At 46.4% G+C, this 25,700-nt stretch overlaps 1 protein-coding gene across 2 annotated transcripts; it reads right to left on the bottom strand.

Moving 5' to 3' along the window:
* Positions 1 to 6,348: 6,348 nt before the first annotated feature.
* LOC144178364 (beta-1,3-galactosyltransferase 5-like) lies at positions 6,349 to 22,220 on the bottom strand. 2 transcript variants are annotated; one of them, XM_077706144.1, is made up of 2 exons: positions 22,083 to 22,220; positions 6,349 to 9,107 (listed from the first exon to the last, which is right to left on the bottom strand). In XM_077706144.1, the coding sequence occupies exons 1-2, from the start codon at positions 22,110 to 22,112 to the stop codon at positions 8,034 to 8,036; spliced, it is 1,104 nt and encodes a 367-aa protein (XP_077562270.1). In that variant the 5' UTR covers positions 22,113 to 22,220; the 3' UTR covers positions 6,349 to 8,033. The 2 variants fall into 2 exon arrangements, with proteins under 2 accessions (XP_077562270.1, XP_077562272.1); XM_077706146.1 differs by lacking the exon at positions 22,083 to 22,220 and adding an exon at positions 16,283 to 16,386.
* Positions 22,221 to 25,700: the final 3,480 nt, after the last annotated feature.

The raw sequence follows: 25,700 nt of genomic DNA, 5'->3' as shown, positions 1-25,700 counted from the left end.
TTTTTTTTTTTTTTTCTTTCTGCCCACCTCTTTCTAGGGCCTGTTTTCCCTACATCCCCGACCCCTAGCAGAGACGCATGTAGGCGATTGCAAACGGCGGCAAAACGCTCTACTTTTTCAATAAAGAGCCTGCTCTCTCTCTCTCTTATTGTGGTAATACTTCCTTAGGGATACATAGTGTTTAGTACGTCTCTTCCTTCACGCTCGTTTCTTCGTTTGTTTGGTGCGAATTGTTTCGACAGGCAGACTGGCAACACTTCACGCCCAGGCTTCCCAAGAATCAGAGTTCTCCGTGGCTGGCATGCACCTGTTCCATTCACGTGCCGTCACGTTAACCTCTCAGGCGATACGACGCCTGCGTCGCAGCAACTAGGCCAACTCTTTCCACCGCTTGCAACGGGCTAATGTAGCGTAAGGAGCGGGGGGGGGGGGGGGGGGGTAATTCGCGCACTCGTTCCTGTCTGGAGGTTTGGGTTAAATTCCCATAAGAATTAAAAAGTGTTTTTAATGCGTAGCATTCTTCGCCGAGTACGCCCACATCCAGGACCGTGTAACGCCCTGCATTCGCACAAAAATGCGTAATTGGAGGAAATAACATATTTAATCGTCATAATAGCGTAAATGAAGATAAATGGTAGAACAGCATTTTGAAAAAAACTAAAAAATAAGAAAAAGAAAACAGAAATAAAAAACCCACAATAATGATCTGACGAAATCAAAAATTTGCATATTATGCGTGTTCCTCCAAAACAGAAGAATAAACGAACAAAGTCCGCAAAAAGAAAGAAAACGTTCGAAATACGAATAAACAATTGCGAAACGGACCACCCACCCAGCACTTTGCTTTGCATCTGCGGAAAAAAAAATACACAATTGGCGAAGGAAAGGCCCCTAATCGGTATTATGGTAAAAAAAATTACGACATTGACGAAACGAAACAGAAGGAAACTTACGAGGAATAAAATAACCCGACGTTTTTGGCCAATGAGCCAAATCTGTCTGGAAAGAAGTCACACTCTAGACAGGCGGCATCAGAGTTCTATGCACTATATAATAGGCAATTCTATGAATTTCTGCAGGTATTTTATTTACCCTTTACAGAGGCGGCCATTTCCTGTACCGTACAATAGCAACGCCTCTGTTTCGCACAAAGGGGCACTAAAGGCTCCCGCCTAAAAGGGTGCTTGGGCAAAAGAGGTTGTTGATGGCAAGATTTTAGCGTTGGACGTGCCTTCAATTACTGGTTCACCTAGCACACATTTAGCCATATTCAATCCCCGCAACAGGCTTACAACTCCTCCATATATGACGCAGGCAGGGATATGAACATGAGACGGAGGGGGCGCGAATGTTTACCTAAAGAGAGAGAGAGAAAGCTTTGATGAACACAATATTACCTACGTTACCGCACAGACGGCCTGATTCAACTTTTATAACCAGCAGATGAGAAAAATACGCCACAGTCGGTGGGCTCGTTGCGAAAATCAAACATATTAGCGGCGATACTCAGCCAGACAGTAAACTTTATTAATGTGAGGAGAGGAGGAGAAAGAGGCGGAGGAGGGTCTAGAGTAGTGAGTGGGACCCTCTGTCCAGGGCCCCAGTTTCAGTTGCTCCGACCTCCACTCTTCGTATCAGCTCTCTCCGAGTCTTCAGGGCGGAATTGACCGGAGCTGCCTCCCATGTCTATAGTATGTTGTGCTCGTGGGTGTTCTATGGCGGCCATATAATGGGCAACCCCAGAATACATTGAAGAGGTTTGTTACTTCTACGCATTTATTCCAGTGTTCGCCTGTGGTGTTCGGGAACATTAAAGCAAGCCTAGAATTGTGTATGAAGGTGTTTGTTAAAATTTTTTTAGTGTTTGACTTTCGTACGTAAGGCCTTTGTGTGGTGGGAAGAACTTCTCTGTGCTGAGACGAAACCTGGTGAGGAGGTAAGTAAATGAATTGCTGAATATACAAGTCAATATGCAGGCTTAAACAAATAATATCAAGAAAGAAGCTTAAATAGTAAGTACGGTAATTTTCACTTTTAATGTCAATTAATTCACTACTATAAGCACCCACTCCGCACACTTCCTACTCCCTAGAAAAAATCCCGGGCCATGCCCACTAACGTGAAATTCGGGGAGGGGCGAAGTGTGCAGTGTATAAGTGCATTCTTGGCGTCTTTGCGTTTTTGTCCACGGAGATGAAACTGTTGGGGAGTAGAGGTGTACAGTTTTGCTGTAAAATTCTCGTGTCTTTGAGGCACGAAACGTTCTAACGCGAGGCGTTCGAAAACAAGTGTCCCGGTGTGTTTTTTTAGTACGCGTTTTGCCCACGGAGATGAAACAAAACGGGTTTCCCGGTGATTTAGTACCGGGACTACATGATACTACGATGAAGTGAGACGACTCCGACATGAGACGCCGACAGCCCGAGCCCCTAAGGGGCTTTGCCCTTAAAAATTCCGGGCCGTCTCCACTAACGTGAAAACTGGGGAGGTGTGAAGCATGCAGCGTATAAGTGTATTCTTGGCGCTTTGACGTTTTTGCCCACGGATATGAAACCGTGTGGGGTTAGAGGTATACAGATTAGCTGCTAGTCTCGTGTCTTTGAAGCACGGAGCGTTCTAGCACGAGGCTTTGGAAAACGAGTGTCCCGGTGTGTTCTTTTAGTACGCGTTACGTTCTCGCGCGAGGCGTTGGAAAACGAGTGTCCCTGTGATTTAGTACCGTGACTACATGATACTACGGCGACGTGAGACGACGACGATATGAGGCGCCGGCAGCCCGATTCCCTAAGGGGCTTCACCCCTAAAACAAAGCTGTTTAATGTACTGCCGCTCTTCTCGAAACTAAGAATGAATGTGAAGCTGTAAATTAGAAGGTTTGAGCATTATCATGATCATAATCGTCGTCTTAGCCCCTCCTCCTCCTCCTCCTCCTCCTCCTCATCCTCCTCCTCCTCCTCCTCCTCCTCCTCCTCCTCCTCCTCCTCCTCCTCCTCCTCATCATCATCATCATCATCATCATCATCATTATCATAATAATAATAATAATAATAATCCCGAGTTCACTGCAGGATGAAGCTTGCTAAGGGTGACGCTTGGGTAAGTTGGTTCATGCTTACAAAGAGGAGAACAGCGCAAAAGAAACGAAGCACAAGGCGAAGAAAAAAGTACAACCGCAAGGGCTGACTTCCAACTAAATTTTTATATTCCGGCATGTCACATATACCAAGGAGGTGATGCATATACACACTGGCAGTCAAAAACTCAAAGCAAAGCAGGTCTAACATGAATGATGGAGATAACCCATGCGGTCCAGAAATAACATAAGGCGATTAGTGGCCACTTAGGTGTCCACTGTCGGGATTACCGTGGCTGCGCCCCAATCTTTCATAAACACAGGTCATTGCAAAAGATGAAGATAAAATAACTAGAGAAATTACTGAGGCCGAAGGAATAGAGCGCCGAAAAGGAAGTTGTGTGAGTGCACCCTCATTGTCCCTCTCGCAAAAAGAGAGTAATTTTCTGTCCCACAGATAGTTCAGCACGTGTTCTTGGCGCATGGCGTTGGTGCAGTGTGATGACCGTTTGGGTTGTCTGCATCATTCATGTTAGTCCTGCTTTGCTTTTGTTCTTTCACTGTCAGCTTATTTATGTGACATGCCGAAAAATCAAAATTCAGTTGTAAGTCAGCGCTTGTGGTTGTACTTTTTTTTTCGTCTTGTGCTTCGTTCCTTTTCCGCTGTTCTCCTCTTTGTAAGCAGGATGAAGGCCTCTCCCATTTTTCTCCAGCCGTTCACATCTTTTTTTTTCTAATGATCTAATTTCATCGTTCCATCAACTCAAAGGCCTTCCTCTACTTCTAGCGCCGCCTCTCGGTAGCCACTCCGTTGTCCTGGTCGGTCGTCCAGCGGTTGTCACTTCTCCACATTTTACATGCCAAGCCCAAGTCAACCTTTTCATCCTAATTCAAGCTATGGTGTCTCCCACTCGAGATTGTTTCCTAATCCTCCGAAACCCTCGCTCCTATCCCTAAGTGTTACTCCTACCGTCCTTCTTTCCATGTCACGTTGGGCTCATCTATGTTTTCTTTTCCGCATTTAGTCCCGCCCCAAGTGCTTGGCCAATAAGTCGTGACTGGCAATGCGCATTAGTTGCGTGCATTTTTTTTTCAGGGATAGAGATGGAGATAATGGGATTGGAAATGTTTATCAAGCATAAAAGTGGGTGGCTTTCTTGGTCCAGAAAGCAACTGTTCCTTATTTGCGCGTGCTTGCCTAACGCTGTGAAACATGGTGAAGTAGCGCGGTAAGACGGGACAATTAAGTGGAGACAACACAGGACTAGCGCTAGTCCTGTGTAATCTCTACTTTTTGTCCCGTCTTACCGCGGTACTTAACCATGTTTCCCAGTTCGAACCAACTGCCCACATTTATGCGTTGCGCAATGCTTTCGTGTCGATATTATTTCTACACCGGACTTTTTTCGTGGCTGTAGTTTGAACTGACTCCTTGTCCAAAATAGCTATATACATCCGCCTCCTCGAGTATTCTATTACCTACGCTAAAAGTAGGGCTTTCTGCTTGTAGGTGTATGTTCAACATTACATTCTATATCTTCCTATTCATCTCTACTGCTGTTAATGGGCTTTCTGGGAGCTGTTTCTTAAGCATTTTTTTGCCCTTGTTCTCCTGACTCACTGAACAAGATAATACCGTGTGTAACTCTTAAGTGGCTCACGTATTATCCAATCAGTCGTATTCCTGGCTTCTCCTGTACAAGCTTCCTGAACACCTACTCAAGACAGGCTTTACACATTTTAACAGCAAAGTTGTTTAGCAAATCGTTATTTCGCGTGCCCGCAGTTCAAAATACCGAGAAAATGCCGAGAGCACGTGAGCTCCGGCACGTGAGCGCGTGCCTCACGGCGACCGCCCGGCGTCCCTGGCGCACGTTTTTCAAGCCAAGCATACCCACTTAGGAAGATTGGCCAAGATTGGCAAAAAAAAAAAAAAAAAAAAGGAACTCCAGCGTTCACCTAAAAGTGGCAGCACTTGCTCGTAACGAGGAATACTCCAGCGTTCGCAGTAATCGTGGCCACACTTGCTCGGAACGAGAAAGACATGTCGTAGCGTCCGCCCCTCCAAGGTGATGTCCGATCATTATCACTTAAAAAAAATAATGAAGCTCACACTTACGGCAACAAAGCTGGAGCAAAGGTCGTTGCGGCAGCGAAGAAGAAGCAAGTCGGCTGCAATCGTGCATGTAAACCTTCGTGATGATCGTGAAGGTTGTGAAATGCTTCGCTACGTCAAGTCTTTAACGTAAGTGTTAGCTTCCTTCACTTTTTGTTGAGGTTGTGTCTCCTTGCCTCCCTCCATTCCGGATAGGAAAATTTTCATTTTTTCATTTTTTTCTTTTTTTTTTTTTTGGGGGGGGGGGGAGGATTATTCTGCCTTTACATTCCTTGTATATGTCCTCTAAGAATCATAGCTATGTCTTCTATATTATCTGGTTCTCAAACGCTCCCACTACTGCAGCGTTGTCTACAGAATCAACACGTCTTCGTAATATAGAAATGCAGTGTAAAGGGGTTTATTTTAATCTACAGATTTCTGTATTATCTGACTGACGACATGAATGCGGTAAAGTGTTGAGTAGCCTTTCCTAAAGTCAGCGGTACCTCTCGGTTGTGGGAAATCTGGGGTGCAGGTGATGCGATTCGCAATTACCTCTGTTTAATAACTTGTACGAATCTGGAAGCAGACTAATAAGTTTGTAATTATTCGGATCTTCGACATCCACCTTGGAATGGACGAGAATCGCGCTGGGTATTTTTCAAGGCCAGGGGTACCTCTTTCCTTGCTAGGCAACCTGAAAACAGCTTTGCGAGCCTTTCAGGCACACTAATGTCCCCACCCTTTTTTATTTTTAAACGAGTCTAGCAATCCTTAAACGACCAGTGTCTTTACACGGTTGAATTAATATATGTTTCGGATCTCTTGAACAACCCCTTCCGGGGATATTTCCCATTTTTTTCCCTCCAGCTCAGCCAAAAGTGTCATTTGCGCTGTTACATTACGCAATGCAAAACGTCGTGTCTGCATCTTGTAACAACGCCGACTTGGTACGCATCAGACTGCATGCTAGGCCCCTCGATGGGCTACTCTCACTTTTTTTTAATCGCAATAATAGTCAACTTGAGCACACTGGGGTCAAGTGCTTCCAGGTGTTATTTTAGAATTATGAAGAAACAACATTCTGCCATCGTCGTGAAATGTGTAAAAATGAAACGCTTGCGCCCTATTGCCATGTGGTAGACATTGCGTTGGGCCGGAATCAATTCAACAAAAGTCTGAGGCACCTTTGTTTATTTACTGGTCAAGCATGTTTTTATTTACAATAAATACCCGCCAAACACTGAAAGGACGTATTTTATAAAGGTTGTGCACTATACAAAACACGTATTTGTGCGTTCGGAGTGCTTCAATCTTTGCAGCACAATTTCAAATCATGTAAATATATTTCGTTCATGTTTTCTCTTGTTCTGTTACGATCACCTTCTACTTTACATTCCCAGCATTTACATTCCGTCTCATATGCCTTGCTGCGCCGGTGCTGGTGCCGTTGTGCAACTTCAGGGCCGGGGATTCCTCAGGCGTGTCAAACGCCTTTCGCCCCATTTACCTGGGCAAGAAACTGTAATAATACATTTTGCGCACGGTGTATACGCGCACCATACCTTAGTAAGCAAACAAACGAACAAGACAGACAAACTCGTAGAGCAGAGTATTTGTCACGACAGAACAATGATAAATACCCCCAAGCAAAATAGCTGTACGAAAGCGACATGCGTACTGCCTGTTTCAAATTTTCTTTAACACTGTCACAGGCTATAGGGGCAAGAAATTGCTCCGAAAATGTTTAATTATCTGAAGCTGCATTATTTACAAGCGTGAGAGAGCGCCGGCTAGAAAAGATAGCTTTAATATGCGAAAGCGTCGTTAGAAAATAAGACTAATCGCATCACGAAAAGGAATATCCTCTGCGCTGTATCCCTTTGGGTCGGTCGTGTTACCTGCGACTAGGTTCTTTTTCTTTTGCGTACAGGCGGGTTAACCTAACCTTTGGAGTTGCGAAGTGTTATCTTCCTTCCCGTGAATCGAGCGTTACAAAACAGTGCACGGGATACACGTTCTTTACTGGGACCTGTGGAACCACATGGTCGGTGGGATGATTGGAAATTATTATTTGTTCCTTTGAGGCTTGTCACTCACTATATTTAAACTTTACTTTTCTTATTTTTACTAGGAGTAAGAAGTGAATGTCGTTGTGATTCCAGCTTTTATTACTTTTCCTTGCGTTCAAAGAACGCCCGAAGCACCGGCAGAATGTGCACGTTGCTAAGATACATGCCAGGTCAAAGTTCAATTAGAGATCATCTTTGCATTCCCGGAGGATGTCACCGAATGCCCCGTCATAGCTTCTCCCCGAAAAAACAAGTTATCGCATGCCGTGCCCAAGATAGCCGTGCTAATGACCCCGTTCCTGCACTAAAGATTATACCGCAAAGTCAGCAATCCACCAACCGGCGTATAGGTAATGCTGTGCACCGACGGCCCTTGCGTACGTTTATTGAACGTGCCCGTTTTGCATAAATCGTCGTGAACAATTTCTGGTTTCTCTGGGCCAGCTCGAATGACTTGACCCCACTGGTCGCACACGACGCGAAGGAGACACCGCGTGAATTAGTAATCCCCTCTGTCTTCCATCTGGCCAGAACAAAAACCACAGCGTTCCTCGACCAGACACTCCCACACCATGCCGCCTAGCTTTCCTCCCTTCCCAAATCGCCTCCCTCAGCTGTAAGAAATTAGTCGTGTTGAATAAGCATTTCAAACAATCATTCTTCAAAGCCCTAACGAGAAGCATGTGCGTCAGTTGGTTTTCTATATTCTATTGTTTATGTACATTTTTATTTAACCAGCTCCTATTGAGCCGTCTCTATAAACACCTCGTCTAGTCACTTCTGTCTCGCTTCAAAACACAGGCGTCTCAATCACCAAGTCGTCGGTGCTGGCGATGGTTCGGCAGTAGCAGAAGTGGAAACTGAACAGTAACCGGTGGCACTTGTACTCTAGCCGCTTCATGGCGTACCACAGGTCATTCAACTCTTTCGGATCCACGTGGTGTCCGTAGATGGCCTTCTTGTACTCGCACAGCGACGACAGCTTAAGGTTGTACGTGCCTACCAAGTGGGTCCTGGCCACGCCGGCGCGCTCGGCGCACATTCCGGTCAGGAAGGCGTCTTCCATGCGGAAGGCCTTCACCTGCCCCGTGGCCCTGTACAGAAGATCCACGACTCGGCCCCCTATAGCGTACATGCCGCCCGAGACGAAATCGGGAAGCACGTCACTGGAGATCTCGTCGTACGGTATGTACCACTTGTGGCCAGGCGTGCGCGTCGGAATCTCCCGGTGTTTCAGCTCGCCGTACACAGCATCCTCCGGTTGGCCGTGCATCGCCCTATAGAAATTGCCAAGGTTCGGGAAGCAGTCGTCGTCTATTTTGACGACGAAGCGAGCCTGTGGGCATTGGGCCGTCGTCCAGCGCAGCATCATGACCGTCTTGTGCGTCAGGTTCCGGTACGAATCCTGGAAGTCCTCTTGCAGGATGTCGCCGTACTGCTGGGACTCGAACTCCAGGGCACTCTGCCACTTTTCGGTGCTAGGCCGGCCGAAAAGGAAGAGTAGCCTGTTTCCCGCAGACCTGGTCGCGTCTCGACCCCATGTGCGCCTAATTACGTTGCGTGCCTCGACGTATTCGGGCGCGGAGAAGACCATGAAAAGGTAGTCGATGGGCGCGCCTTTGGGGCACACACCGTCGGGGGTGAGGAGGTACTTGTAAGGCTTGTTGTGGAGCCTCTCCGCGGGGAGACTTAGCTTCGCGATGTCCGTGTCTGGGAACCATTTCAGCGGTGTGTGGGTAAAGACAGCGCCGATTAGTGGCACGATCACACGGAAGAATATGCACGCGACGAGTGTCAGTAAGGCAGCAGTCGCCACTATCTTGAGGCGGCACTGGAACCATTGTGCTGGTCGCACAGTGAACACCTGCGTATGAACAAATTGGAAAATTTTACACACGTCGAATGTATTGAAGTACCTTAATATCGCAGCGACATTTTAAAGCAAAACTAATTCGTATTCCTTCCAGACAACTTTTGAAATTTGCAAGTTCACGTAGCAAAAACTCACAAGCAAAAACAACGACAGCTTGTATAATAACTACCCAGACAGAAACATATAGATTGCAAATACCCAGGTGGGGTGTATAAAGTCCATTCGGAAGCGCTGACATTAAACGATAGAAAACGAATACTTGCACTTTATCTTTCCCAGAGAAATTCGTCGAGTGCATTGAATGCGAAAAGGAACCGACTGACAAAGCAAGAAAGCAAGCCGACACTCTTATTATAGGGTGTAGAGATTTAACAGATTCTTCGCCCATTCCACGCGTGCATGCACCTGATAAATTTGTGGGCACGGAGCTGTTTTGTTTTTCTACATCAAATGGCGTCTTCGCACTTTACTAAACAAGTAGAAATCAAACTTACGGAGGCTCAACCGACTAATGTTAGGAGTAACACTATTCGGTTGAGCCGGCCTAGGACATTATTGTGATATTAGTGGAATGAATAATGTCAGAAGTAACACTCAGGGACAGGAAACGAGCTACGTGGATCACAGAACATACTAGAGTAGAGTATTTCACAGTTCAAATAAAGAAAAAGAAATGAACTAGGGCTGGTCATGTAGTGAGATGAACCGACAACGGGTGGACACTTTGGGTAACAGAGTGGTGACCAAGAGACGGGTCTAGAAGAAGGGGAAGGCCAACAACACGATGGAGGGATGAAATAAAGAAATTCGGGGGTAAACTGTGGACTCGAGCAGCGCGGGACAGGAGTGGTTGGAGGTCGGTGGGAGAGGCCTTCGTCCTGCAGTGGGCCTGAGTAGGCTGACGACGGCGATGATGATGATGATGATGGTGAGAGCAGATGCTGAATAGCACTTTTGTTTCCCTGACACTAGACAATCCTCCAAATGCGCCTTAACCAGTACCCCTCATGAGGTATGTGCGGTAAGTGGCTATAAGCATGGAACCGTTTTATACGCGAAGTGTGTGCACAGGATCCCGGCTGGCTTTAGTTCTCGATGTTTGGCGTCGTTTTCTTGAAACCGTTTTTAACTTCAGGGGAACCGGTTACCATTGTAAAAGCCATTTGTGCCTCAACAAAAGACCCTGAAGCCAAAGCAAGCAGAGCCGAGATCTTTACCAACAGCTAGAGCTGGTATCATGGCCAATACATGTCACCACACTTATTGGTACACCCGAAATTATTGGTACACCACAAGAAGTACCAGCCTCCTTTTTGTTAAAAATGCATGTAGAATTGATTTTTACGGAGGCAAAGATAAAAATACACCTTAGAAGGGCTTTTAATCTAGGAGATGTGAAAGAATGACTACAACAAAAAGGTATGAACAAAAAGACCTTTACACGACCTGTTGACTGAAGCAGCGCCGGTAACGGCGTTCGGGTGGTTTAAGCCCCACGGATCTGGTCAACTCTGCCACGTCGCCATTTATCCCAATGAACAAAAAAAAAAAAAAAGGCTCCAATCCACGCTGTGAAAGTGGTTGGACTGCGAAGCTGTAAACGACACCCACAACGATTACCCGTGCGACGTCACTTGAATTCACACACGTGGCTCTACAAATAGGGAAACTAGACACTGTGGCAGCCGTTACCTGGCTTTCGCGGGGGCCGCGTCCCGAACGCAGCAGCGACAGCAGAAAGAAAACAGAGAGGAGCGTCTGGCGCACGCGCGGCGATGGCGTTATCTCTCTCACTGCCTTCCCATCACTGTTGTTTCATGCGTCGCCTCCAAAAAGCGCCCTCCCCGCCAACCCCAGGCGCTGTTCCTTTCGCCGTCAATCCAAACCATGTGAACACCGTTATCGCACAGTATGCGATTTGCGCTTAGCAAGAAGGCTTTGAATGAGCGCAGAATGTAGACCCGCCGCTGCGCTCATTGGGTACAACGTGTGTCTCCACGTCTACTCGCGTGGGTGTAGCTTAGTTGGTAAGACGACAGGCTGTCACTCCATTACTCCATTTGGGTCAGGTCCGATTCCTGGCGGTGCCAGCAAGTCCTTTTATTTAGCCTGGGAGTTTTATGCTGACGTAGACACGAAAATTTCCTTGGCTTGCAGAAGTATACTGCATCGCAGTAAAAAGAAACGAAAGAAAAACTGTCGAGCGATGTCGCTTCCCGCATGAGCGGCGCTGCTGACGTCACCCACGCCACGACAGCTGCGCACCCTTTGGCTGTTTGGGTAGCCAGTAGTTGCTCCGTTTGACTATTCTACTCGGCCACGTGTCTTCACTCGCTTGTGCCAAGGACACCTCGGTGTAAGAGGAAGCTCGTGGAAATAAATACATACCAGTTCCAACACGCAGACTCTTCTTTGCGTTGTGTTTTGTCTCTTTTTGTAAAACAAGGCAAACGCCCACTCACAGCGCGTGGTTTTTCGCGACGGATAATGATATGCCTCACATCCCCGGAACAAGTGTCCCGTGTATAGCTGCTAAGTTATTTATACCAAATTGTCCTCCAGATTCATCAAGCTACAGCCTGTATTTCCGCCATTTCTAATTACAGGGGAGAAATATCTACGCTCTGGGTGAGGCAGGATCCTGCATTTAATAACGACAGAAAACTTGTGCCCAAAACTTCGATATTTTACCTTGTCGTCAGAAAAGGAGTTGTTGTCGAGTGCTAACTGTTCCCTCTCCGGAACATGTGCGGCATTGTCTTAATCCCAAGTACTGCAAAATACGTTTTACTTTTCAAATGTGGGCACGCGTGAGCATAATTTGAAGACTGGCAGGGCACTACTAAAGCCACCTCCTGTCTAACAAAACTTAGCTATGCACGCCTAACATTAGGTGACGTCGCAGAAAAAATATGCTTGGTATTGCCACGAAGGGGTTCGTCCGCCTCTACTGGTTATTTCTCCGCAGGCGGCGTTATACAGGCTGCGTTGGTCCAACTGAAACGATCGATCTCGAAATATCCAGGTATCCCCATTTTGGGCCTCAGCAAAGCTGAAAATCATAATCGGAGTAGCGTGATAAAGCGTGGTCAAAGCTACAATCAACATTGGCAGTGATCTAGACTATATGGAAGGTCTTTCCGCAACGCTCTTTCTTTCACTGTGGAGCTGTTTATGGCTAGGAGCCAGCAAATTGTCTCCGGCGACAGACCGAGGGTAGACCATTTATTTTTAGCGTAAGAAGAAAAGTGCATAAAAAATTCGCACAAATTCAGAGAATTGATAACTAAGGCATATCATGCAGCTTGTCTAATGCAGCTTCTTATGCAGCTTGTTGAAAGTGTGAGCTCTTTACAGACAAATGTTTGGGTTTTTCTAAATTCTGTCCGACTCCCCATTTACGCCACAATAACGATTACAGGTGTCACTTCCGCGAAATCTACATTATTGAGAAAATACAGGACGTTACATGGTTCGCCATTTTCAGTATTCTTTATACTTTACTTATTTCTTGATTTTTCCTTAAATTTTGTTCGACCAACTATCTCCCTTTACGCTATTATAAGGATTAAAGGTGGAAATTCCGCGAAATCTGCATTTTTGTGGCAATGAAGGGCGCTACACAGCTCGGCATTTCCGCAACTTCTTTTTTATATTTTTGCTTATTTCTTGGTTTTTCAAAATCCTCTTCCATAAATTATCTCCATTTACGCTATTATAACGATTAAAGGTAAAACTACCACGAAATCTGCATTTTCGTTGCAATGCAGGGCGTTAGACAGTTCGCCATTCTCGCTTTTTTATTTTTCCTTCCTTTTTTTCTTGCTTTTGAAAATTTTGCCCGACCAATTATGTCCATTTACACTATTATAACGAATTAATGTGGAACCTTCACGAAATCTGCATGTTTGAGGAAATGCAGGGCGTTACACGGTCCTGGTTGTCGGGGTACTCGGCCTAGGTGGGGGTACCCTGTGGTACTGTGGGAGTACTCGGCCTAGCCTAGGCCATGAATATTTTGATATAAAACGGCTCGTAATGCTTTTGAAAAAAAAAAAAAAAAGTCTTACCTGCAATGCATTTGCGCTAAGAGGTGAAGCCAACCGTAGAGCGATCGGTCTAAGCTTGGTCTTTGCAAGCTGGCTATCCCACATTCTTCGTTGCGCATCGAAGCAGGGCATTGTAGGGGGGGAGTATGGTTACATGCTCCCTTTCTACCTAAAACTACGCGTGCACACATTACTTCCAGGCGCCATACGTGTCGGCAAGCCGACCCTCTTCGTATTTTTTGTTTTTGACTTTCAATGTATCGATGCGGTGTGCAAATATCCTGGGAAAAAATACCGAACGGAAGGAGGAGGGGATGCGGCACTCGAAAGAATTTCGGGGTGCGGGGGGAGGGTGTTACGGCGATGAAACCCCCCTCTGCCTACGCCCCTGCAGAATAGCGTTGTTTAGACCAGCTTGTTCTCTTTCTCTTGTTTGTACGCTTGTTAGCGCAGCCAACGGGCGGTCGAGCAGTGTTACTGAGAGTGTTTTGTTGCGATTCGACGGGTGTGTGTCAAGTTTGTGGTGCGGGTCTGGCAGACCAGTGGCACACTTTCTGGTACTGTGCCCGGTTTCCAAACGAAGCTCTATCAAGAGAGAGAGAGAGAAGGAACTTTATTTGAGCCCAAACTGGTAGAAGGAAGGGGGTGACAGGGAGGAAGTCACCTAGCCTTCCCCGTTAGATGGCGGCCATGAGCCCGTGGGCCCTAGCGGCATCTTCCGCCAGCTGGACGAGTAGTTGTTGTACGTCGGGGTGAGAGCTGAGCAAGGCGGCCTCCCATTGCTCCTGAGTCCTGATGTTTAATGCTCTATTAGGGGAACGAGGTTTCTGTGGGCATGCCCATATGATGTGTTGTAGGGTGGCTTTGTCTGCACACCACTTGCATCTGTCGGAATACGTGTCTGGGTAATATCGGTTGTAGAGAACAGGGTTGGGGAAGGTGTTCGACTGTATTCGTCTCCACGCAACCGACTGCCATCTGTTGAGGGAAGAGTGTGGTGCAGGGTACTTGAGGCGACTCAACCTGTAGTGGTGTGTGATCTCCCTGTACGTGGCCAGCCTGTCTCTGCTCCCCGTGAACGTAGGCCCGATGTCTCCGTCGAGGTCAGCCTGGTTGCCGAAATCTCGGGCTGCCTCGTGAGCCAGTTCATTCCCCGGCAGGGACGAGTGCGCTGGTGTCCATACAAGGCGAACATGCCTGCATCTGTCGCCAATAAACGTAGAAAGAATTTTGGCCGCTGGCCGGGATATTCGTCCCGCCAGGAAGTTTCTTATTGCTGTCTTGGAATCAGACACAATAATTTTGGCTTCCGTGCTAGCTATTGCGAGCGCAATAGCCGCTTCTTCTGCCACCTCAGGGTGCGTCGTCATGATTGTGCCCGAGGTCACTGAGTTTCCTTGCTGGTCTACTACGGCTACGGCCGCAGCCGGTCTATCAAGGACTTACCCGCCTCATCTCCAGGGCACTGCACGCAGTAACGACAAGAACACTCAGCTCTGGGCCGTCTAGCAAGTCCGGGGTGCGCTTGAAAAGCACAGACCAGGCGACCCGGCAACCGGAAGCGTTGGCGCTACGCCTAGTAACGGCAAACCCTAGGACGACGCCGGGCCCGCGACGCGGCGCTTAGAAACCGTCGTTTTTCTGGCGCAAATAAAGTTTTTTCCCAATTCTAATGCGGAACTCCGCCTCACCCTGTTACCGGTGAATGCTGGGCAACAACGCCAGCCTTTTAAAGCGAAGCTTTTTACCTCTACCCCCAGGGTTCTGTCGCGATCGTTGTTGTCAACAGACAACTCTCGCGAACAAATAAAAGTTACTGGCACCGCAGGAATCAAACCTGGAACGAATAGAGAAATGAAGCTAGAGCCCGTTGTCTTACCGATTGAGCTACGAGCCCACGCGGAGTCGGGGGGAGGCAACGGTGCACTCACTGAGCACATTTGCGGGTTTACCCCCTGCGTTCTCGCTGAATTCCACGTGATAGCGTCGCGCGACCTCTCGCGCTGCTGTGCGGTCCGCGCACGGCACGTGTAGCGGCCGTGTGCGCGCCTTGCGCATGGAGTTATAAAAACTAAAGGAAGCTTAGACCAACTCATGGCATTTCACTTCACGTCTCTGCCGCCGATCCCGTCGCGTCCATTGGCGGCGGCAGAGACGGAAGAGAAAAGGATCGTCTAACACCGGGTTTGAGCTTCCTTTAATTTTATAAAAGAAGAATTTCCAGTCATGTGCTTCAACACTAAAACTCAACCAACCACAGTTCATGAAACATGCGTTGATTTAACCTTAGCAAAGAAAATCTCTTTGAAGTAATAAAGGGTGTGGTTAAGTGCTTTTAATTGTCTCTGATTTCACTCTTTGTAGAGCCACGTGTGTTAATCTAAGTGACGTCGCATGGGTAATCATTGTGGGTGTCGTTTACAGCTTCGCTTTCCAGCCACCTTCACAGGGTGGATTGGCACGCAACTTTTTTTTCCCCCGATTATCGGCGGAGGATTTGTTCTCCTGCTACACGGCCCCAACCAGACGACACCGATCGACTACACGCAGCCATTAGTCATGGTGGCGACCACGTTGATCGGCAAGTCAGCTACGTCAGCGGGATGCATGTACGTCTAAGAAAAATAAGGCAACATTTGGTGTAGCACAAATGAAGGCCTGTCTATGCAGCAAGGCATGCTGCCATGGGTTTCAAGGTGTTTCAGTGGATAAATTACAGTAAGTGGAATTTTCAAGAAATAAATTATGTAAGTAATCAAGTGTTTTAATAGTTACTTGACGGATTCAGTAATTTAGTAGTCAGATGGGTAGCGTAATAAGTTAGTATAATTACCAAAATGGAACCGGAAAAAAGGAGTATTATTTGTCAGAAGTTATTGTGGAGCAGTAGGAAAACTTTACGCTTGAAGAAACAATAAAACTCACATACCAGGCGATAAGAGTGGGGAATCATCGGATGAAAGAGAAGTGTTTATCATGCTTAGTTATGAAAGGCGCGACGGGACAGTAGTTCTAGAAGTACTATCGTAAATATTTAACAAATTTAGCCAAGTTCAATTGTTCACTCATTATAGCAAAAGATAAATTAACAAGAAGTACAAAGCATTCCAAACTTACCCTGCATACGCGCCAAGGCTTCATTTTATGGGTCCTCTAGACGATAGTTATTCGTGGCTTCAGCGAGTTCTAATCGAGTGAGCGCCGAATCGCGAGCATGAGCAATAAATGGTCTACCGGCATGGAGGCGCAGTCTTTTATCATAAAATGCTTGACACACGCGTTTTGCGTTCTTTCTTTCCAATTTTTTTTTTTACTCAGCGACACGTAATCCTTGCCCGGCTCGACAGGATGTGCGCTTGCTTGCATGTTCAACCCAGCATATCGTTTCCTCTATTTTATTATTATATCTCTTTTTATTTCCTCATTTTCCCCCTCTAGGTACTCTGAGCCCGCAGCCTCGAAAAGCTACGCTCTACAGCAGGAATGGGGCGTTGTTGCCGCGATTTTTTATTCCCTCCGCCCTCCTCCTGTGAAGGCAAGTCTCTCTCTTTGTTTCTTCCCGCCCTTCTATTCCCCCGTAGCTCTCTCTGCCTTCCTGTCTTCTCTCTCTGCCTGCCAATTCGGTAAGGTCCCACAGATAACAATACATCCGCTGCTTTTTACATTCCCATGTACCTGACTTCATTCGAGTCTTTGTTAGGCCATCTGCCCGCATCACGGGTACAAACGGAATATTACAAAAAAGCAATACTTTGCTCTGCTAAGAGAGCGGTCGATGCGTACTCTTGCAGTCCAAGGAATAATGCATAAAACTGCTGCCAGGAACAACGACGGGCTCTTAAAGCCAACAAAGTACAAACATTTTGTGCGGATATGAGCACAGAGCACACTGTATTGAACATCCTGTTGTTCGGTAAGGACTCTGCGTGACTTGGGCAAGAAGCTTTGGCTGCGCATCTGCAGTACAAACTCCGCCGTGTGACCTATAGCTGAAATGTTTGGTTATATCTGGACCCCGGTGGCGTAAAATGCCTTTTTAGGCTACAAAAGCTAAGGGGTTTCACGGTTACAAAAATTCTTTATTTCGAAAGTCTCGAGAAATGAGCTTTATGGCGTGCGGAACACGGCCAATCGGAACGCGAATGCGTACTTTGAGCAAACTACAACATGGCCGAGGCAAGTATAATTCACCCATTAAATAAACATGATACACCATTTCGATGCATGACATGCGCATTTTTGGCTTGGAGAGAATATAACATGCAGTTTACTTGAGCACATATTAATTGGGACATCTGCAGTCACCATCGAATGAGTGCCAAAATATTGCAAATGTAATCTAACTACCGCTTTTAAGTGTTGGGATTGGGCTCGAATTACTGTCGGAGTAGTTGGGACAAGTTTTTTTTTTTTTATTGCCTGCTAATGCTTTGCGGTTCTTAACAGAACAGGCAATGACAATGGTTGACCGCTACGATCACACGTTGAATACTTTTCATTTGCTTTAAAGCATTCGGCAGCAGACGCCCCTTCTAAGCGCGGAGCACTTTAGGGGCTCGCCTTGTCGTCGCAGCTCGCTGTAACGCTCGATGCCAAGAGACTGCTGGAATCAGGCGACGCAGCGAGATAACGGACCCAGGTGTAGCCCGGCGTACCCGTCGTAGGACGTCCCGCAGAGTCTTCGAAAACCAAGCGGTTTAAATAGTCGTAACCATTCGAAACTCGTGAACCGCTGGCGCTTGTCATACATCTCCCCGTTGTTTGTCGCAAAGAAAACTGCAGGTACGTTTGAGGCAAAATATACGTAATTAGCCCGCAGAGCTCGCGTTAATTTAGTTGGAAACGCTCGTTGGGTTGGTTTTTACGTAAGCGAGAAAAAAAAAAAAAAAAAAAACGCCGGCATGTGCGTTGCACTGCCGGCGTTGTGCCACGCCGGCAGTGCAGAACTACCGCTGGCGCAGTTTCAGGCCGGGGGCGCGCGAGCACAGCGGCGGTAGCAGTGAGCGGTAGCAGTTAGGTGGTAGCAGTGAGCGAATAACGCGCTACAGCCAATTATGGCGAATCACTGCTCTGCACTTCAGACATCTGTAACGTTGAGTGGAACGGCTCTAATTTTTAAAACGGTCAAGCCGCTACACCAAGGTCGGGCTTTTTCCAATTGTTTATTTTTGTCTGTTTAAATACATTATGTTTAAATACATTAATGCGTGGGCATGACCCACAATTTACTCGCTCAGTTGGCTGGAAAAGCGGCATCCCCAGATCCCCGTTGACGGAACCTGCCATCAATATTGCAATTTGCTACGTGTAGCTGTCCTCGAAATTCCAATTGGCGGCGAACGCGGGTCTGTGTCCAGCGATCCCATTCCCATTGGCTTCCACGGGTATACGCGCTGGTTCCACACCTCCACTGGGTATGCGACGGGCCCACGTTAGCCGTAACGTCTAACTTCGGTGTTTAACGTCTTCAACCACTACTCTCCGCTTGGAGTACAAAGAGTCAGACGTCGGTTGACAGGTCTTCAGGATTAATGTTAATATCACCTTAAGGTAAGGCCGATTATAAGCCCATCAACATACAGTCTCAGGTGGATTGGCCAGTAACTATGAGAGCAGCCGTGAGAAGTTCATGGTCGAGGGGCGTCGACAAACCCACTCGCGCATTCTCTTTCACAACTCAACAAGTAGTGATATCCACGCATTACCTTATGACAGGATAAAGCTTAGTTGCACCGGTAATGCTTCTTCAATGTCACAGTTTATAGCAATTTCTTTAATTGAACCCGAGTCCGAGTTCGATTTTGAGCCGCGCGTTCCTGTCCTTCCTACTGTCGCTTTTCTCTGGCATTGGCGTCTGCTGGTGGTTATAAATGTATACCCTTTTTGCTCGATCTACACCACACCCTTTTCAACATCGACCTTATCCTTTAAAAATTAAAATGACTAAATAGAGTTTCTTTTCTCTCTCTCTTAGAGGAGCCCAATCCACGTTAAAGGTATATTACACATGCTTGTGACTGTGCTTGAACACTTTTACGGCAGCCATTGAAAACACACTAAAATCAGCGCGTAGTGAATATAGAAACTTAGCCTTAGAGTTTCTGAAACGAGTCCCATAATTGCTATGCTGCGACTCATTTTGTTTTGGAGGTACAGGTGCCCCCAAAAGTAAGCGTAGCACGGGCTGGAGATTTCGAGGAGGTTTCTCCGCCATGTGCCTAGCCAGCAACTTCTATAAGTGACCTTTCAAGAAAGTTATTCTTAAATAAAATCGGGCCGCACATATTATATTTATGCTAGCTACCGCAAAAAATGAAAATTATTCCAATTTCACGAAGCCGTGCTCCGATTACTTTTTGGGACACCCGTACAACAGCAGGGTTTTACGTGCAATTTTCATGGGCTGTTATTTCAGTCCGCAAACACAACTATGCTTCACTATTCGGAATCAAATACGATCACCGGTAGTTCTTTTTTCCTTCTCACTTCTGCTATGCTGTCCATGTTACGTATTTTGCTTCCACTCTACTCGATTGTCTCTCATTGAATGTTTCTCTGTTATATCATCACAACTTGGCACATGTTTCATTGTATAAACTGTTTACATTGTCGGTGTGAAATATTTTTGTTTTCGTTTCATTTTACTTTTGGGTGGTTAATTTATTTATGTATTTAAAGGTAGATTGATCGTTCACTTTCAAAAAGAAGTGCATTTTGTCGCATTATGGGCTATCACAGCATTCTCTTCTTTTATTTTACGCAATAGGAAGAGACAGACAGATTAATTGTCATAGGAGAGAAGGTAAAAATCATTGGCTGCACAGACGGGGTCCCATAATCCCGTGACTGGAACCGAATCTTCGTCGAGCAATCACAATGCACGAATGCATCTCATAGAGCAAATATAAAACCATTACACACTTGAAATTCCCGCCTGATACTAAGTGGACACGCTTAATTACAAACAAAACAGAGTTCTGCTGAAACAATAGATATAACTCTCGACACACAGCAATAGGATACAGTGAAATGCTTATGTGGGTGTTCTTCTACCTGAAGTTTTACTTCAGTATTACAGGGATAGCTGTAAGGGCCTTCAACACCATGCCGAAAAATTGCGGTCCTTCGCGAAAGCAAAATCGGGCAGGGTAGATCCCACTCTCCTCCCTCACCCCTCTCTCTCTGCTTCCACACACACGCACGCACACACAGGCACATATAAACGCACGCAGACACACACAAAACACACACACACACACACACACACACACACACACACACACACACACACACACACACACACACACACACACACACACACACACACACACACACACGCAAACACACATGCACACACAAACGCACACGCCCACACATACATGCGCGCACGCTACGCACGCACGCACACGGACGCCCGCACCATTATCTATTTTATGTGCAGCGCGCTGTTCTTAATAGCTGCGCGCGACTTCAATGTTGAAATGTCCAAACTTGCATTGTGGACTTCTCTACGGAAGAGGATTTCTCAAAGACTTCTTTGTGGCTGCACCGGAAACCTTTATTCGTGTAGTGCATTATTTGACTATTTTCTCACTTCCTCCGTAATCGTCGGTAGAAGAGATAGCGGCTGCCGCATGAACTGTCGCAATCTTGGCACCCTGGTTCGCAATGCAGTTTCATGCTAAGACTTCGGAATTTTTGTTTCCGGCCATTCTATAATTATCATCTATTTTTCGTTCGTTTAAGCCTGCGTTGCACATGTTGAATATGCTACACATCCGCCGCGGTGGCTCAGTGGCTAAAGCGTTGTGCTGCGTAGCACGAGGACAAGGGTTTGATTCCCGGCCACGGCGGCCGCTTTTCTGATGGAGGCGAAAAGCAAAAACGCCCGTGTGGACGAGATTTTGGCGAGCGTTAAAGATCCCCAGATGGTGAAAAGTAATCCGGAGCTCTCCACTACGGCGCGCCTCATCACCTGCGTTGAGTCGGCGCGTTAAACCCTACAATAAATAAATTGAATATGTATACAGATCTGCGAAATTTAGCCCGGCGGATTTGCTAGTGTGCCGTGATAATTGTCGTTAGCAGAGCGGCGGGGAAGTGTTCCGAAGAAACAAGGAAAAGGTGAATATAAACAAAGAAATGGGTGAAAATAAGAGTTTAAATGCTGAGATATGGGGCGAAAACACCTGGAAAACCTTCATGCCGGTAGCCGTCAGTGCAGTAGTTGTCGAGGTTGCGGTGAACAGCGATATATATTGTTTCAACGTGCGCCGCACCTTGCCGATAAACTAAATCGCTTCCGATGAGGATCCAAAAGATGTATTCCGCGGTATAAGCTTCAAAGTGCAGCCAAAAATATTGCAAAGACGAATTCACTGCAGAATCTCTTTAACGTACCCACCGCTGCCATAACCAGACATAATTTGCGCTCGGCATCGGCATTACAATTTATTACACTGGAGTTTTGCACCACTGATTACAAAAAATAAATGTCTGCTTCGTATTGGAAATCAATAAAATCAAATGCAGCCATACCTATCTCATGTGTAAGGATTTTTTATTATTTTTTTTTTGCGCGGCGTATTCTTATTCAAACTATCAACCGACTACCCCCTTTCCAAGCTGCGCACGTGCATACATTGCAGGCTGAACATATGTATATATAGTTACAAATCAAGATATCAAAACGAAGTACCCAAATATTTTTTTTAGCAGTGACGCCGTAACACATTTTTCGTTTGTTATATATACGAATAAGTTCGAGCTCGTTATATTTTATATCCCAAGTTCAGGAGGGGAAAATGAATCAAGCGGATGAAAACATCAATAATAGCCACCGTGCGCCCGATAATCAACACGACGTCGACTCGCTACATACAGGCGACGACTGGCAAACTCGCGCGGGGTCACTTACCGCGTTGAAAGCATAAAAGTAGAAAAACATCCTGCTGGAACGCTTCTCACAATGCAACAAGAAAACCTCCTTGCCGGGATGTGTGAATACTCTGAATAAAATTGCGCCTTGTAACCCTGGGCCGACGCAATGCAGCAGACAGCGTCCCCGCCGCTCGTGGCTCATCCGTTTCGCCGGAGCTCTTTCGCGAACACCCGGGACAGCTGCGCAGCAGCGAGTGTCGCAACAGTCAGCCCCTGTTTCCCGTCTGGCGGCTGCGGCACAGCTACGTGCGGCCTGTCTGGGGATCGCTCCTCTGTCTGGACCCCACCGTTTAAGTGGTGGGGCCCGGTTTTTAGCTGTCATCGTCCCCTTCGATTCATAAGCGCCGTAGCTGAACTTTGTGAGTTAGACGTCAAAAACCAATCAGGCCTACTTTTCTGCCGGGCCATCGCCAATGCAGCCAGCTTATCAGCTTATTTAAAGTATTTCTTTCCTCTCGGTGTCCACAAGCTCAAGCTGTAAGGATTCTTTAGGGGGGGGGGGGGCAACTTTATGTGCAAATAAAGGGAAATGAAACGAAGAAATCAACGGGTTACGTGCGTACGTGCGCATGAGTATGTGCTCCGTATCTTGTAATGTACACACACACGCACACAAACAAACACACACGCATATATATATACAGTCAAATCCGTTTATAGCGAACTGCAATATGCACCGCGATTAGTTCGATATATTCAATAGTTCGATGTAGCCGAACCCGCCTATAACGAGCTTATTGTTACGAGATCGCAATCCGCGGGAGGCCCCCGCCCCCTCCCCAACTCCGCCATCCGCGTATGCAGAAACGAACACAGTACAGTAGCCATTACCATACCAAAATAATCCATTCATTGCAAGTAATAAAGCTACTTTCCGCCTTAACTGCCCGCGTTGCAAAAAAAAAAAAAATGGTGATTTTTGTTTTCACTTTCGTTTTGGCGGCTTCAACTACTCTACACGAAACATTGTTTGCACCAGTTCGAGTCCGCGTCCTCAAAAATCTAAGAAGCATTGGCGGAGCACATCGACTGCCGAAAGCGCTTTATTATAAGCGTCGGACGGATTTCACTCGCGACATGATCGGGAACGTTGGCGAGCTCTTCCCGCCGTTCAGCGATGCTGCTGTCTTGGTCCGGACTCGCTGACTGGGCGGGTTCCGTCGCGAGTCCCGCGCATCGGAAACAGTTACGGAAAGTACTGGGCGTCACGTAGCTCCGTGCGTGGCGCAGTGTCTCCGTCGCGGCTCTTGCTCCGTGGTAGCGGCCAATCCACATCCCAATCGCAGCCCGAGATCATGCATTTCGGCGGCCATTCTAGGCGCCCAGAGTTCGATATATCGGATGTGAACTTCGTTATAAGGAATATGTTTCCCATGTATTTCCGTAAGTGAATTATTTTTGTTCGATATATAGCATAATTCGCTCTAACCGGGTTCGTTATAGCCGGGTTTGACTGTATATATATATATATATATATATATATATATATATATATATATATATATATATATATATATATATATATATATATATATATATATATATATATATTGAGAAGCAATGCTAGGAGACTTGGCAGACGACGTTTATTCGGCGAGCGGTACCCTTGGAAAGAACAGGATCAATTACGATGGCGATGATGACGCGTCCGAGAAAGACGAAGAATGATGAGATGATGATGGACGCACACAATGAAGCGACGACGACAAAGCGTGAAGGCGGTATTGACCAGTCATAATACTTAGCAATGGGCTGATGACGGGACATTTAAGATTCGCGCTTACAATATATATATATATATATATATATATATATATATATATATATATATATATATATATATATATATATATATATATATATATATATATATACACGAGAGGGTAGACACACGTATGAAAACGATGATCGAACTAACGTTTCGACCGGGGTCCGGTCTTCGTCAGAGGGAAGACCTCTGACGAAGACCGGACCCCGGTCGAAACGTTAGTTCGATCATCGTTTTCATACGTGTGTCTACCCTCTCGTGTATTTTTGAAACCGAATCCCGGAACTTATTCATCGCTATATATATATATATATATATATATATATATATACAGAAAGATAGGTCAGCAGTCTACGACGCCAAAGGAGGCATAGGGGTGTGGTTAGGCTCTTTTCTTTTTTACTACGGTTAATGAAGTGAACATTTTTTCTTAATATTACACAGAAGAAAGAAAGAAAAACACGCGCCCAGAGTGGGGACCGAACCCACGCCTTTCGATTACATGTCGAATGCCTTACCAATTCGGCTATCTGGGCGACTGTGTTCTCCTTCACTTTCTGGGCTATTTATATTTACTAGAAGTGTATCTGACACTTGAGGGTGGTAGCCAGCGCCACTCTGACTACACTCTGACCCCGTGTAGTCAGAGTGGCGCTGGCTACCACCCTCAAGTGTCAGATACACTTCTAGTAAATATAAATAGCCCAGAAAGTGAAGGAGAGCCAGCGCCACTCTGACTACACTCTGACCCCGTGTAGTCAGAGTGGCGCTGGCTACCACCCTCAAGTGTCAGATACACTTCTAGTAAATATAAATAGCCCAGAAAGTGAAGGAGAACACAGTCGCCCAGATAGCCGAATTGGTAAGGCATTCGACATGTAATCGAAAGGCGTGGGTTCGGTCCCCACTCTGGGCGCGTGTTTTTCTTTCTTTCTTCTGTGTAATATTAAGAAAAAATGTTCACTTCATCAACCGTAGTAAAAAAGAAAAGAGCCTAACCACACCCCTATGCCTCCTTTGGCGTCGTAGACTGCTGACCTATCTTTCTGTATTTCCTCAACGAGCCCCTCATTTCCTTACTATATTATTCTGCGAAAGCCTAGCGAGGGTCTTGGTTCTGGCAGCCTTGATGCCTAGGTAGCATAAGAGGGCTTCCCGCCAGTTACCCACTCATGACAGGCTGTAGAAGTTGGAGTCACGCCCCGGGGGTTGAAAAAGAAGGTCCCCTTCTCCCCGTGTAGTCAGAGTGGCGCTGGCTACCACCCTCAAGTGTCAGATACACTTCTAGTAAATATAAATAGCCCAGAAAGTGAAGGAGAACACAGTCGCCCAGATAGCCGAATTGGTAAGGCATTCGACATGTAATCGAAAGGCGTGGGTTCGGTCCCCACTCTGGGCGCGTGTTTTTCTTTCTTTCTTCTGTGTAATATTAAGAAAAAATGTTCACTTCATCAACCGTAGTAAAAAAGAAAAGAGCCTAACCACACCCCTATGCCTCCTTTGGCGTCGTAGACTGCTGACCTATCTTTCTGTATTTCCTCAACGAGCCCCTCATTTCCTTACTATATTATTCTGCGAAAGCCTAGCGAGGGTCTTGGTTCTGGCAGCCTTGATGCCTAGGTAGCATAAGAGGGCTTCCCGCCAGTTACCCACTCATGACAGGCTGTAGAAGTTGGAGTCACGCCCCGGGGGTTGAAAAAGAAGGTCCCCTTCTCCCCGTGTAGTCAGAGTGGCGCTGGCTACCACCCTCAAGTGTCAGATACACTTCTAGTAAATATAAATAGCCCAGAAAGTGAAGGAGAACACAGTCGCCCAGATAGCCGAATT

Source organism: Haemaphysalis longicornis, unplaced genomic scaffold, assembly GCF_048455015.1.
Source record: "Haemaphysalis longicornis isolate Haplotype H1 unplaced genomic scaffold, Haemaphysalis longicornis Haplotype H1 scaffold_4, whole genome shotgun sequence".
Lineage (NCBI taxonomy): Eukaryota > Metazoa > Arthropoda > Arachnida > Ixodida > Ixodidae > Haemaphysalis > Haemaphysalis longicornis.
This window is presented reverse-complemented; position numbering and strand designations above follow the sequence as displayed.